We start from the raw sequence: 14295 nt of genomic DNA, 5'->3' as shown, positions 1-14295 counted from the left end.
AAGGCCTGGAAAGGTCACGTGGGGAACGGCAGCCTGCTCCTAACCTTGTGAAGGAAGCTGGAAGGTAGCGTGAGTCCAGTCACTCTTCACTTCAGATTCATTCGTACAACGTCCTTCCAGCAGAGTCTGGACCTTTGCTTCAGTTCTCTTGCTGAGATCAAATCCAACGCCATATTTTAACTTCTTAGTAAAAACAACCTGGTGTAAGACAGACAACACTGTAATAAACTTTTGGTGTGTATATTGGCTGCAAAGTTTGCCATGTGTGCTTGCCTCTACACTGTACTATATTATATCTACACCATAGGGTTATACACATACACAATGTTGCCTGTGAACACAATACAGATCTTTTACATTCCTATCAAATTTACACTGTCCAATGCTTATCTAGCACCCGCTATTTCAGTCCTCTGCACTTGCCTCAATGGGGATGGATATCCTTCAAGGCACTGTAATGAAACACTGAAATTCATCCAATCTAATCCCAGGATCCAGCTATTCCCGTGTCCTGTCTCAAACAGTAGCCAGCACCAGATATTACAGGGGAAGGTGCAAAAACTCCCAAATAGACAGTTCTGGAACAACCTGCCCAGAAGTAAAGATTCTTCCTTAACACTACCAGCGTAGGTTGCCCCTTAATCGGTTAGTTTCTCATTTGTATGGGTCTCTCACTACAACAGGGGACCATTTTAAAGAGGCGGCAGGGGACTCAAGGGCAGGTGTCCCTTTGCAGCATGCAGAGTTTAACAGAGATGCTATAGAACGTGCCAGCGCAGATTAGAAGGACCTACCAACAGAAGGGAGATGAGCCGCTCAAATCTGCCTTCCCTTTTAACTGATTCTTCATGTGGCGAAGTGCAACCAATCTCCCCAAGTCAGGGAGATGGAGCTAGTTAATTCCTTACCAGCACGGTTTGCTAGGAATTAGTCCCATCAAATCTGGGACTTTTACAATTTGTGTGAGCATTTAATATTTTTCCTGAACTTGAAAAAAAAATTGTACATCACCTAGTAACTGGAAAACAAACAAACAGCAGCTTAAATTTAAAAAACAATAAAGAAAAAGAAATTGAGAAGGATTAAAATTAAAGAGCAAGAAATGGGATTTATCTGAAGAAAAAGAAGAGAAAGAGCAGAACCCGATTCCTGTCCCTCCTGCATCACTGCAGCTGGTGCACCCAGCCCTTGTGCTTGCACTTTTCGCTCGTAGTCCAAGAATATAAAAGACAGGCTTTTGAGCCCTGTGCTTCTGACCAGCCTCTGACTAATCTCACTGCCCTGGGGCTCTGACGCTCACACAGCCTTTTACACAAGCTGCTCCCTGTGGGCATAGGTGGTGAGTTATATTCCCACCTGGTGCTCGGGCACCAGCAACATTCAGAGCCCGGGGCCCAGCTCCACCAATATTTGGAGCAGGGTGTCCGGCGGGACCCTCCACCAGCACAGGGGGCCCCCCGCCCGCAGTCACCGCTCCTGCCCCACGCTGGGCAAGGGGCAGCCCCGTCCCTCGCCCCCAGTGAGGTACAGGCAGGGCAACAGCAGGGGAGGAGGCGCACGCAGCTCCCCCCGGCACCCACCACGGGGAGGCGAGGGAGATTCCTGGGCCTGAGAGGGGCCCTAGGAGCACACGCAGTGACAGGGGTGGGGGGGAGTGTGCTGCTGGGGAGGGTGGGAAAGGGGGGCTTCTCCCCCAGAGCTCGCTGCTGCCGGCAGGGAAAGGGCTGGGGCGGGGAGTCCTCCTCTCTGGCCCCTGTCCCGGAGCAGCCTGCCTGCACCCCAAACTCATCCCCAGCCCTGCCCCACCCCAGAGCCCACACCCGCAGCCAGAGCTTTCACCCCACACACACACACCCTCAACCCTCTGCCCCAGCCCTGAGCCCCCTCCAACACCATATCCCGAACCCCAGCCAGAGCCCTCATCCCCCCCCACACCCCAACCCTCTGCCCCAGCCCTGAGCCCCCTCCAACACCCCAAACCCCTCAACTCCAGCCCCAGCCAGAGCCCTCGTCCCCCCGCACCCCAACCCTCTGCCCTAGCCCTGAGCCCCCTCCAACACCACAAACCCTCATCTCCAGCCCCAGCCAGAGCCCTCATCCCCCCACACCCAAACCCTCTGCCCTAGCCCTGAGCCCCCTCCAACACCACAAACCCTCATCTCCAGCCCCAGCCAGAGCCCTCATCTCCCCGCACCCCAACCCTCTGCCCCAACCCTGAGCCCCCTCCAACACCATATCCCGAACCCCAGCCAGAGCCCTCATCCCCCCACACCCCAACCCTCTGCCCTAGCCCTGAGCCCCCTCCAACACCACAAACCCTCATCTCCAGCCCCAGCCAGAGCCCTCCTCCCCCCCCACACCCCAACCCTCTGCCCCAGCCCTGAGCCCCCTCCAACTCCACAAACCCCTCATCTCCAGCCCCAGCCAGACCCCTCATCTCCCCACACCCCAACCCTCTGTCCCAGCCCTGAGCCCCCTCCAACACCACAAACCCCTCATCTCCAGCCCCAGAGCCCTCATCCCCCCGCACCCCAACCCTCTGCCCTAGCCCTGAGCCCCCCAACACCACAAACTCTCATCTCCAGCCCCAGCCAGAGCCCTCATTTCCCTGCACCCCAACCCTCTCTGCCCCAGCCCTGAGCAGCCCCAGACAGAGCCCTGACCCCCCCAGCCCCAGACAGAGCCCTGACCCCCCACACTCCTACTCTCACCCTGAGCCCCTCCCACACCCCAAACCCCTCATCTGCAGCCACACCCCACGACCCTCACCCCTGCACCCCTTCCCTCTGCACCCCCTCCCATCCCCAAACTCCCTCACAGAGCCTGCACCCCAATCCCATTCCCCAGCCTAGGGCCTGCACCCCAGACCTCCTCCCCCACCCAAACTCCCTCCCAGAGCCTTGGGCAGGTGGGGGGCAGAGTTTGGGGGGGCATGGGTTCTGGGCACCACCAAAATTTCTACAAACCTGCCACCCCTGCCTGTGGGCACAAGCTCCGGTTTTGTGACTTCATCTTTCATTTCATCTGTGTACTCTGGGCTGCCAGCAGAGTAAGTTAATTACAAGCCCTGTCCCGGTCAAAACTTTTGGCAGGACACTGGGTATTTCACATGATGTTGTCTGTGTCTTTCTCCCTGATCTGCATTTTACAAGATACTTTTGTTGCTTCATCTGTGTCTGCTTCTCCTCTTCTAGTCTGTCTCTTTACTTCTTCTTCATCATCCTTGCAAATTTAGAAAATTCTGACTTTTTCCTGTGAAGATTTCTTTGGGGTTTTGTTTTGTTGAGCTACTGCTAAAATGATCTTAGAAAAATCAGCACACCCAGAGATTCCTGTGTCACTAAAGGTTTGACTTCCCCCAACCAAAGCGAAGAAACCCAGACACACACCTTACAGCACATTTCCCCTTTCATGACTTATAAAATTCCTCCTAGCAATGGGGATTGGTTACTAGAGCTCTTCCCTGCTTTAGGACTCATCATCTGAACAGTCAGCCAGACGAGTCTGTGGCCTAGAGCTAAAGGCAGCATGAGAGAGCGTGCCCAGCGCCGACGAAACTGTCCAGCCGTGGTAGCGTGGCTAGTTGCCAGGCTATTGGCTGCACTGTGATATTCCAATTTCTATCCTTTTCACCTCGACTTGACCTGTTCTCTAGGAGCCCACTGATGTCACTGGAAAGACTCGCCTTGTCTTCCGTGGGTTTTGCAAATGGCCCTACAGAGAAGTGTGTCCAACACAAAATTGCCTGGGTTTTTTTGGCACTTCTAAATATCTGACAGTGAGCAATTGTAGCGTTGGGTATCTGCTCCTCTAGCCCCATGACATGTTTACCCATGTGGGAGCCTTATCTGCCAGCCCACTGACAAGTATTTCAACAATCCTCCTTGCAGTAAGCATATCTGTTCCCTCCTTGCTACATTTTCATGAGATAAGATCGGCAATTTTATTTTATGGATGATTTCGGTTCAAACCATCTCTCAGAGATAAATGTAAATAGTAATAAAAAAATACCATCGGGGGTACAAGAAATGTTAGAATGTTATGAGACAGAATCAAACGTAATCTCACATTTATAAAGCGCTTTTCATCCCAAAAGATCGTAGGCACTTTACAGGCTCCCAGTTCTGCAGAGACTGACTACTAGTGCACTGAATACTATGAAATTACTCTTGGCAATAAACACTAAAACCAGTCGGAAGTGTTTGTAGAAGCAGGCCCTTAATCAGTCCCAAAGGTTTTGGCGGTTGCTGTTAAGCTGTGAAATATTTCCATCCTAATCCCAGACCTACGTTTCGATATTGTTCATCTTTTTGGTTGATCGTTTGGCCTTGTCAAAGGAAGTTGCTCTAATTATTTTACAACTTCAAAGCATTCACTTTAAAAAAGTGTAATCAACAGATGAAACAAAGGGGAAGCAGTCGCAAAATACTATACACCAAGCTAGGCTTGATCTTACCTTCCAGTCTGCATCGCCAGTGCTACGGTATTTTAATTTATATTTTATTGTACACTGATCGAGGGTTAGCAGGGAAGGTGGAGGCTGCCATTCTATACAGAGATGGCCTAAAAGTCCAGGGTCAATTATCTGAAGATTGCGGGGAGGTTCGACTGAAACAGAAAAAGCAGTTGGATAAAAGAAGTTGTTTTAGAGAAATTTAAAAAATCCAGGTATTTCAAACTATGATTTTGCCCAGAAAATTCCCTTTTAGCCACAGAAGCTCAAAATGCTTTGCACCAAGATTACGGTATCAGCGTAAAGCTGCCTCTGCCTCCAGGATTAAGCACAAATTACTTGGACTCAGTTCAAAAAGTGTTTTAACCTTGTTCAAAAGCAAGACTCAACAGTTTGGGTAGGTTGTTAAGAATGCTGGAGCCCCTGAAATGGCAAGGCTTTACACACGTAATTGTAACTTGGACACGGCACCAGTGTTCCTAAATCTGTTCCTGTGAAAAATGTCACGTTTCTCACATGTCCAGGCTGACTCGGCCTCCTCCAAGCACATATGTGCACAGCCAGGGAGACAATTTTGATGTAAAATCATCCCTGCCTCCCGCTGCCCCACCCCCGGCCAGCTTTTGCATGGTTTTATGCAAGATCACAGCTCTGCTTCCCCCCCTCGAGTCCCCTCCTGTGCTCACTTTTAAACCCTAATATCAACCAGTGTGGGTGATTTCAGATGACACTGCAAACGCACCATGCAGATCGAGTAGAACCATAGGAAGTCAGATCAAATCATTTTCTCTTTTGGGAGAACATACAGTAGCTAACCAATATCAGAGACAACTAGCCCCTCTCTCCTTAAATATTCTCTTCAGCGTATTAGATCTCCGTGGAACCCGGGTGGGGGCAGGGGAAGCCCTGCTCACCTGGGCAGACTAGAATACAAACCAAAATCAATTCTTATTTTGGGCACCTTCCATCATACAGAAGTACTTCTACTCTTATTTTCAGTCTGGTTTTTATTAAAATAATGTGAGAAAAAATGTCCTACATTACAATCACTGCTGTACCATAACAAACCAGAGTGCCTTGAAGACACATTCCATGTTTTTTAAAAAATATATTTCCCAGTTCCTCAGCTTTTTATTAAGAATGCCATTCTCTTTCATTAAGATTTCTGAGACCATTTATCTCTACTAGATCAATCCAGAATCAATTTCACATCTCAGATTTTTTTTTTCTATACACACTATCTTGAGACCCAGGATTACAATTTGGGTAATTGGGGTTTGTAGAGATTCAGTTACAGGACATAATTTATTCACAGTCACCTGGACTGACTGGTGGTTTTCATTGTAGTGTTTTAAAGATTGCTGTAGTGGCTACGCCATTAGGGGAATTGCAGGACTCCAGGCCCTTTGTGTCTTCCTCTTGGACTCTCATCCAACATCCACACACTCTTCCCATGCATTTTTCATGGAGCCTTAGGAGAGCTGGCTCCAGGAATCTCTTGCAATGGAAGATGACTTCATAAGTCAGACTTCCAAGTGCTCCCAGAAGTCTTTGCAGGATAATGGCTCAGAGAGGATTGGTTTATTCTAACCAAGACCCCAAACACCACCACAAACTTTAAGCCTCCAGCCTTCATGCTTCAGGCCCCATATTTCCCAGTTTGTACAGCTCTGAGGAAGATTAGTGAGGGTGAGCTGCACTGTTTAGACGGTGCAGCCTAACCTGTGAGCTAGGAACCCAGACTGCTGTATTTACGGTGCCGTTCGCAGCAATAGGATAAAAGGAACTGGAAGTAAAATTAGAAAAGCATCAATGAATTAAGAGCTTTATTTTCTGTATTAGGTGTGCTCAGTTCACAGGTAACCAGATTCCGTCCCATCCCAGCTGCTAGCCCTGTACACTCAGGCTGAGCAGAGCTCTGGGGTCCGAGAGTTATGCTGGGCTCTTTCCAGCGCCAGTAATCCTAGGTCCAAATCAAGAGCTTTGGTTACACTTGTGCAATCTTCTGCAGTCAAATGATGCCTTGCAGACTCCTGGGCAGCCCTCTTGCTGTCAGCCAGGTTGCACAGAGGTAATTGCCTTGAATTGTTTGCCGCATGCTGCTGATGGATACGAAGGAAAAGACTCCATCGTGCTGTGCCTTAGCTGGGCTACGAGGCAGCCTCTGCTGACTGGGCCTCTCTGAGCTAGCACCGTTTGGTGGACACCCTGAAGCAGAGCAGGTAATGGTGCCACCACATGTCCTCATGCTCAGGGACTCCTTCCTGGTGCCCAGGGGTAATTTACACCTCCCTGGGCCAGCTCTGGTGAATCTGGCCCCATGGAAGTTTCACATGGAAGAGGACTGCAAGCCAGAGTCCCCAAGCCACGTGGCTCAATCACCGGAAGGTATTTATCTTTGAGAGGGGAACAGCTGCGTTTCAGTTCCTCTCTTTGTCTAAAGGTGGACTTTTATCATTGGAAGCACGCACTGCATTTTGATAGCAAACATTCATTACGAGAAGAAACAATTTTATTGTCAGTCCCCTTCAGGTTGTAAGTTAGCCCCATCCACCAGATTAACCTGCTACATTCAGCTTCACTGGGAAATACTGGGGAGTATTTTTCTCGGACACCCAAGGTGTGTTTAGACATTGCAGCAATGTGCAATAGATTTATTGTACATCAGCACTGGATGCCCCTTCCTGCTTCCACTGAAGTTCATTGCAAAGCTCCCATTAAGCCCAGTAGCATGTTTGCCCAGTCCTGCAATTCGATCCGTGTGCATAAACTCTTCGACAGGGATCTGCCCATTTGCAGGGTCAAAGCCATGAAAAGCTAAGATTTAGGAATCATCCTCATACTGTTTTAGACATAGCACATTCTGCATCTTGGAGGGGAGTAGACTAGACAGCCCTTGAGGTCCCTTCTAGCCCTATGCTCTATAAACAGAGTGGTAAATTTCTGCACATTATTTAAACTGAAGCGAGCATTAGACAATAGCGTAATCATGAACGCTCCTTGATTTACCTGATGTCTGGTGTCCTGAGGAACCTGTGCAGAACCATGCTAGGATTGTGGTGAAGGCACAAATCCACTGGATGTCCATTTGTGTGTAAGACTTCAAAGCTTCCCACTGGGAAGTGTATTATGCCAGAAAAATATTCGCACACGAGAAACCTACAAAATAAGCCAGGTTGAAAACTAGTTAAGGTATATAACCAGCTACACCGGAGAAGCAGATTTCCCCCTGCCTCGTGAGCACAAGTAACCACCTCACAAGCATTATCAGTGTTGATACTAAATGCCTACCACAATGTTATATGCAGTGTGGTTGCAGCCATGATATTAGAGACACAAGGTGGGGGAGGGCCATCTCTTTTTATTTGACCAGCTTCGGTTGGTGAGAGATGAGCTTTCAAGCTTACACAGACCTGCAAAAGAGCGCTGTGTAAGCTTGTCTCTCTCATGGGGATTTCTGCAGAAAATGACCATTTTTAATTAACATTTTCAGGTTTTCATCAGAAAACGGAAACCCCCAAACCTGAACACTCTCCAGCTTTGAGCAACTGAAAACAAATTTCAGCCAGCTCCCAAAAACGTTAAACATTTGATCAAAATTTCAGATTTTGGTGGCTCAAAACAAACCAAAAACAAACCTCTGTTTTCTGGGTTCCAGTTTCTCAATGAAAACATGGAAAAATTTGAAGAAAGTTTTTAGCAAAACACACACACACACAAATCTGTATTTTCATGGAAAGAAAACTCATTTCCTGCCCAGCTCTTCCAGATAGACTGGATCAGATGAGCTAGTCCAGGGGGCATCAGGAGACCTCTATTACATGAATCCTCCACTCAGACAACAGAGTCTGGGGCAGGGGCTCCCAGAAGAGGCAGACCAGGGGAAGACTTAAGGAGCTGTAGGGATGGAAGGGAACAGCAATCAGGGGCTCCTGAATAAATCCTGGATTAATAAAGGGTGGGAACAGGAAAGACACCCAGATCCATTCCCCTCTCTCCATCCCTCCCCCTTCAGCAGACAACCGCTCTTCCCCCCCATCCCCTCTAGGTTGACCAGATGTCCCAATTTTATAAGGACAATCCCAATTTTTGGGTGTTTTTCTTATATAGGCGCCTATTACCCCCCACCACCGTCCCGATTTTTCACATTTGCTGTCTGGTCACCCTACCCCCCGCCCTCTAGGAGGTGAGAGATTTTGGAGAAGGGGGAGCAGGCGTCACCCAGCTCACCCCGAGACGCAAGGCTGATTCCAACAATTTCTCAGAATGGCTACTCGCCTTGGGAACTGGATCCCACACGGCAGCAGTGCAAACAGACCACCGCTGGGGAAAGCCGGCAGGTTTACTGGGATGCCAGTGCACGAGATGGCGTAGGAACGCGAGTAGGAATCGCTTACACTGGTGCCGGGACTGATGTCAAGGAACCAGCTGCTGTGTCAGCGGATGCAAGTTCCACCGTAAAGTCAACTGAGGGGCAACAGTACACCAGAGGCTGGAAACCCAAGTTCCTCCAGTAAACACCAATTCCACTTTCTTGCAGAATTTGAGACTTTCTCGCAGTCTGAAAAATTCGGCTCCAACGAATGTGACTGGATTCAGTGTAAGAACAACCATCTGTTCTTACATCGCTTTCCCTTGGGCAGCTCCTCAGACCTACTGGTGTGACACCCCCCGCCCCCCGTCACCAGAACGGACCGGGGCCCAGGCAGGGCTGAAGGTTGCATCCCAGAACTGTTGCTGCCCCATTGTCCGGAGACCTTCCCCTACACAGAGGCGGTCGGAGGCAGGAAACTGGAGCAGCCCCATATGTCTTGACAGAGTGGAGCTTGGATTGGTTCTTTACCCCAGAAACCTCCCCTCGTTCTGGGGGGGACAGTTGAGAGAGACAGAGAGGAAGGGAGCCTCCTGCTCCCCTCACCAACTGCCGGTTTTTTCAGGTTTCCCAACCCTCAAGTGGGGAACTGTCAAGCTCAGCCCCCACAGAGCCCATCGCCCCACTGGGCAGGGAGTGGCTGTCCGGCGCACCACTGAGCTGCCACAGCCGCCAGCCCGGCCACAGACCGCTACTTCAGGCGGGATGGAAAGTGGGCAGCTGATCGCCAAGCTCGCTAGCCCATCCCGTGGAGCTGGAGAGCGACTGCCGAGACCCAGACCACCCTGCGGTTCCTCGGGCCCCTCAGACAAGACAGACACCAGACCCAGACCACCCTGCGGTTCCTCGGGCCCCTCAGACAAGACAGACACCAGACCCAGACCACCCTGCGGTTCCTCGGGCCCCTCAGACAAGACAGACACCAGACCTCGGTGCCTGCAACGTCGACTGCTGCTCTGCGGACAGGCCCCTGGACCGGCGGCTGGCAGGTTAGAGAGCTGACAGAGCAACTAGGGGCAGGGAGACTTTGTGAGTGGTTAAATGAAAGAAAAAAAAAAGGTTTAGGGCATCCTCTATGGGTGGCTGTGTATCTATATTTTAACAGTCTAGCCAGATTCATATGTAGTATCGATAATAGCACTTGTTCTTTGCATTGTTTGTGTTTATAATGTCTAGTGTTTATATAAAGCTCATTGGGTATTTGGTAATTTCAGAATTGTGTGCTCCTTTATGAAGTGAGTACGGTCCCCAGGGTGACGGGGGATTACCCATTATTTCCCAGGAGACCCCACCAGTAGAGGAGTCCCGACTTCAGCAGGGAGACCCAGATGGGCAGAATGAGCCAGGACCTCAGGAGGTAAAGCACACCCCACACCTCCTGAGTCTGGGCCCTCAGAGCCACCAAGCGGTGGAGAGAAGGTTACACAGGAATTCATTTAGGCTTACAAACCCTGTGAAATAGGGGAGTGTTTTCTCCATAGGCGTGTAAGGTATTCAACCCCAAGCAATTTACAGGACAGAGGCATCGAGCAGGTTATTAGAAAGCTGCCAGTCCAGCATCAGATCAATTTGGGATTTGCCTTCCTAAGGTATCCTTTTCAGAGTGAAAAGAAAAGGAGTACTTGTGGCACCTTAGAGACTAACCAATTTATTTGAGCATGAGCTTTCGTGAGCTACAGCTCACTTCAGATATTTTCCACTGAATGCATCCGATGAAGTGAGCTGTAGCTCACGAAAGCTCATGCTCAAATAAATTGGTTAGTCTCTAAGGTGCCACAAGTACTCCTTTTCTTTTTGCAAATACAGACTAACACGGCTGTTACTCTGAAATTTTTCAGAGTGGTAGCCGTGTTAGTTTGTATCAACAAAGCCAATGAGGAGTCCTTGTGGAACTTTCGAGATTAACAAATTTATTTGGGCATAAACTTTCATGGGCTAAAACCCACTTCATCAGATGCATGGAGTGGAAAATACAGGAGCAGCCATAAATACATGAAAAGATGGGAGTTGCCTTACCAAGCGTGAGGTCAGTCTAACGAGACAATTCAATTAACAGTAGGACACCAAGGGAGAAAAAATAACACTTGTAGTGGTAATGAGAGTGGCCCATTGACAAGAAGGCGTGAGTAACAGTAGGGGGAAATTGGTATGGGGGAAATTAGGTTTAGGTTATCCTTGTTTACAGACTATGAACTAATCACACAAGACAGCAGAACTGTTTGACATTATGATAGGATATGGTAGATGAGTAAACAAAATTTGTGTGAATCCAAGTCTAGCAAACTAAGGAGAAAAAATACAGAGACTGCATACTTGGTGGGCCTCTAACAGGAGCTGGCAACGCCATAGAGCCTGGAAGGGTTGGGTCTGCTACCACCCTCAATAATATTGCAGTACCAGGGTATCTGTTGGAGTGAGGAGAAACCTCATTGTCTTAAAAAAACACAAACAAAAAAACCAAACCACCACCACCACACTTTATTGCAGCCAGAACCCTCACATACCACGGCCGACCTCCCCTGGAGCTGGCAACAGACTGCTTCACCCACTGAACAAATGTTGTCCTTCAAACCAGAACCTGGGATTTGTCCTGGAGCTGCTTTGCCTCGGGCTCCTCTGACTGACGGGCTGCAAACACAGAAAGCCGGCATGTAAATATAAAGCAGAGCCTGGGCAGCTGCAGTTCACACACTGCTCAGTTTATTTACAGCCCAGAGCGCCAGAAAGATTATACACTAGAGTACTAGCGGGTAGGATGAGAAGTAAAAGCCTGATGCTAGATTAAGGGATACTGAAGACAGGTGTTAGAAAATATCCTAACAGTAAAGAATTCCTACTGTTAAAAACACAGGATGGAGCGGAAAGAGTCCATAAAATACACATCAGTTGCTTTTAACAAGATCAGTTATAAAGGTAATTTTACTGGTTTCAAAAGTATTAAATTCTATATTCCAGTGGTGGGTGAAATTATCCCCTATATTCCCTCTCTGCCTCCTAGGGACGTTTTTTGGCTCAGATAGTTTATACTGGTAAAGTGCTTTGACATGCTTGGATTAAAAGCCTTATATAATTGCAACTTGTGGTTTCTGCTACAATAAAAGAGACCAGAATGGTGCCAGAGAATGCAATGGCAGAGCCAGGAAGCACATACATTCTGAAACCAAAGACATGCACATAAATGTCAGTGACCAGCATAAGCCAACAACCATGAGAGTGGCTCTAGTTTATGGATATAATGAAGATGACAGTGAAATGTTCAATTTTTATTGTGATATCAAGAAATACCAGGAGGATATTTACACACATTAAACGAGAGAAGTTAGTTTGTAGAAAGTCAAATACAATATATGTGATCACAACATAAAATGTGTCCTGTTGAAAAACCATCAGACTTGGTATGTGCACATGCTCCAGTACCAGAAAGACCCTTACAATTAGGAGCCAGGTGAGAGACTGGTACAACCTTCCCTGTGAGCAGCACTGATTTGCAGAATTGAGAAAGATACCAGAAATAATTATATCGGTGATTTCCATTTCCCATCTAAAGAATTAAGCACAAATGGCCAACCGAAAACATTTAGTCCATGAGACAGATTTAATAAAAATAATTGCAGTTAGTGTGTAACAAATACAGATTTGTAAGATGAGCTACAGCTAAACCAAGACACACAATGCAACTCAAGAACATTTTAAAACTGCAAAAATTCTTACCTGGAGTCCTGTGATGTGTTTTACAGCAGAGACTAAAGCAGGAGTGAGTGTTCTTTTCAGCAGGCAGCTCCTTAACTGCCTTGGTTAATAAGTATGTTGTTTGAAGAACTAGGAGTTTTCCACAAAGAGTCAGAGGGCTTTAGTCTGTTCCCCTCCACAAAATTGAGTGACCCATTTTAATCATGTTGAAATACTCAAAAGATCATAGCCTTGACCAGGCTAACCATTGGGACAGGAAATCCAGAAACTCCTGCTTTTGTTAAGCCTTGGTGTTAAGCACTGCTATAAATATCCTGGTAAACGCACAGAGATGTTTTGAGTGCTCTGATGATTCATTGTGATGGGAAACAAATGGCACGTTTATAATTTCTCATCTCAGATTCCCCCTGCTCCAGGCACTGACACACCTCCCCACCCACCATGCTGCCAAGTAACACGCATCTTGCCACCACCCTGGCTGCCCTTCACCCCCTGTTTGGTTTGTCATTTGCTTCTCTCCCCCTTCAGGTGATCTAGTCTGAGGGCCCTCAGGATTCAGTCCTTCCTATCAGCTGTAGGATCTCAACCTGCACTTGAGCCCTGCATTCACTCTGTGATCACCCATCTCTCCTTCCAACACCTCCTGGCTTCCTTCCACTATTCATTCGGGGGAGGGGGGGGAGATGTAACATTGCACAGGTGCCACAAGTACTCCTTTTCTTTTTATTGCACTCTATATGATTTTATGAAAATATGCTGATGAGTGTGAATGTGATGTAATTGGAATATGCTTCATGCAAAAGTTCTCTTGTACGGTATCATTACAAAGCTTATAATCTACTGAGTGCGGTCATCCAATTTGTATGAATGTATCGTTCTTGTATCTGAAACTAGAAATATGAAACACAACTCTGAGGTCCTATTGTAATTATGCAAAGTGTGGGCCATTAATAGTGGCTTGGAATCTTGATGGCTCCCATTAACCAGGACAATTGACTGTAGATGGCTCTGTTTACTTGTAAGTCTTCCTGTATACTTGTGTGCTGGCAAGTGGGTAATGAAGTCTTACAGTGACATGTGATCATGTCACCTGAACTGGAATCCATCTTTAACCTGGTGCTTTTCCATTGAGAAGGAGGGGTGGGAACCCAGAGAGGGACAAAGGATTCCCGCCTTGTGCAAAAGATATATAAGGGGGTGGAACAGAACAAAGGAGGCTGCAGTCATGAGAAATCCCCTGTCTACCAGCTGAGCTGGAACAAGGGCTGTACCAGGGGAAAGGATTGGGCCCAGACCAGAAAGGAGTCTAGTCTGTGAAAGGTTTCAGAGTAGCAGCTGTGTTAGTCTGTATTCGCAAAAAGAAAAGGAGGACTTGTGGCACCTTAGAGACTAAATAAATTGGTTAGTCTCTAAGGTGCCACAAGTGCTCCTTTTCTAATCTGTGAAAGGAGACTATTGGAACATCTCTGAGGGTGACATTTTATCTGTAATCAGTTTCTTACTATATTAGGCTTACACTTGCGTGTTTTTGTTTTATTTTGCTTGGTAACTTACGTTGTTCTGTCTGTTATTACTTGGAACCACTTAAATCCTACTTTTTATACTTAATAAAATCACTTTTTGCTTATTAATTGACCTAGAGCAAGTAATTAATTCCTGGAGGAGCAAATGGCTGTGCAGATCTCTCTATCAGTTTTATAGAGGGTGAACAATTTATGAGTTTACACTGTATAAGCTTTATACAGAGTAAAATGGATTTATTTGGGGTTTGGACCCCATT

General features: G+C 47.6%; 1 protein-coding gene across 2 annotated transcripts in view; it reads right to left on the bottom strand.

Annotated features, from left to right (window-relative positions):
• Nucleotides 1-14295, bottom strand: part of IL13RA2 (interleukin 13 receptor subunit alpha 2) — a 46660-nt gene that overhangs the window by 19311 nt on the left and 13054 nt on the right. The window contains exons 1-5 of one of the 2 annotated variants that reach the window (XM_037909249.2): nucleotides 12537-13125; nucleotides 11330-11453; nucleotides 7463-7612; nucleotides 4457-4608; nucleotides 45-198 (exon numbers count right to left, since the gene is read on the bottom strand). In XM_037909249.2, the coding sequence (XP_037765177.1) occupies nucleotides 45-198; nucleotides 4457-4608; nucleotides 7463-7541 (385 nt within the window). In that variant the 5' untranslated portion in view covers nucleotides 7542-7612; nucleotides 11330-11453; nucleotides 12537-13125. Of the gene's footprint in view, nucleotides 1-44; nucleotides 199-4456; nucleotides 4609-7462; nucleotides 7613-11329; nucleotides 11454-12536; nucleotides 13126-14295 lie in introns of those variants that run through there. The other variant, XM_043522876.1, reaches the window with a different exon arrangement.

Source organism: Chelonia mydas, chromosome 9, assembly GCF_015237465.2.
Source record: "Chelonia mydas isolate rCheMyd1 chromosome 9, rCheMyd1.pri.v2, whole genome shotgun sequence".
Classification (NCBI taxonomy): domain Eukaryota; kingdom Metazoa; phylum Chordata; order Testudines; family Cheloniidae; genus Chelonia; species Chelonia mydas.
Note: the sequence above shows the minus strand (reverse complement) of the source record. Positions and strands in the feature narration are given on the sequence as shown.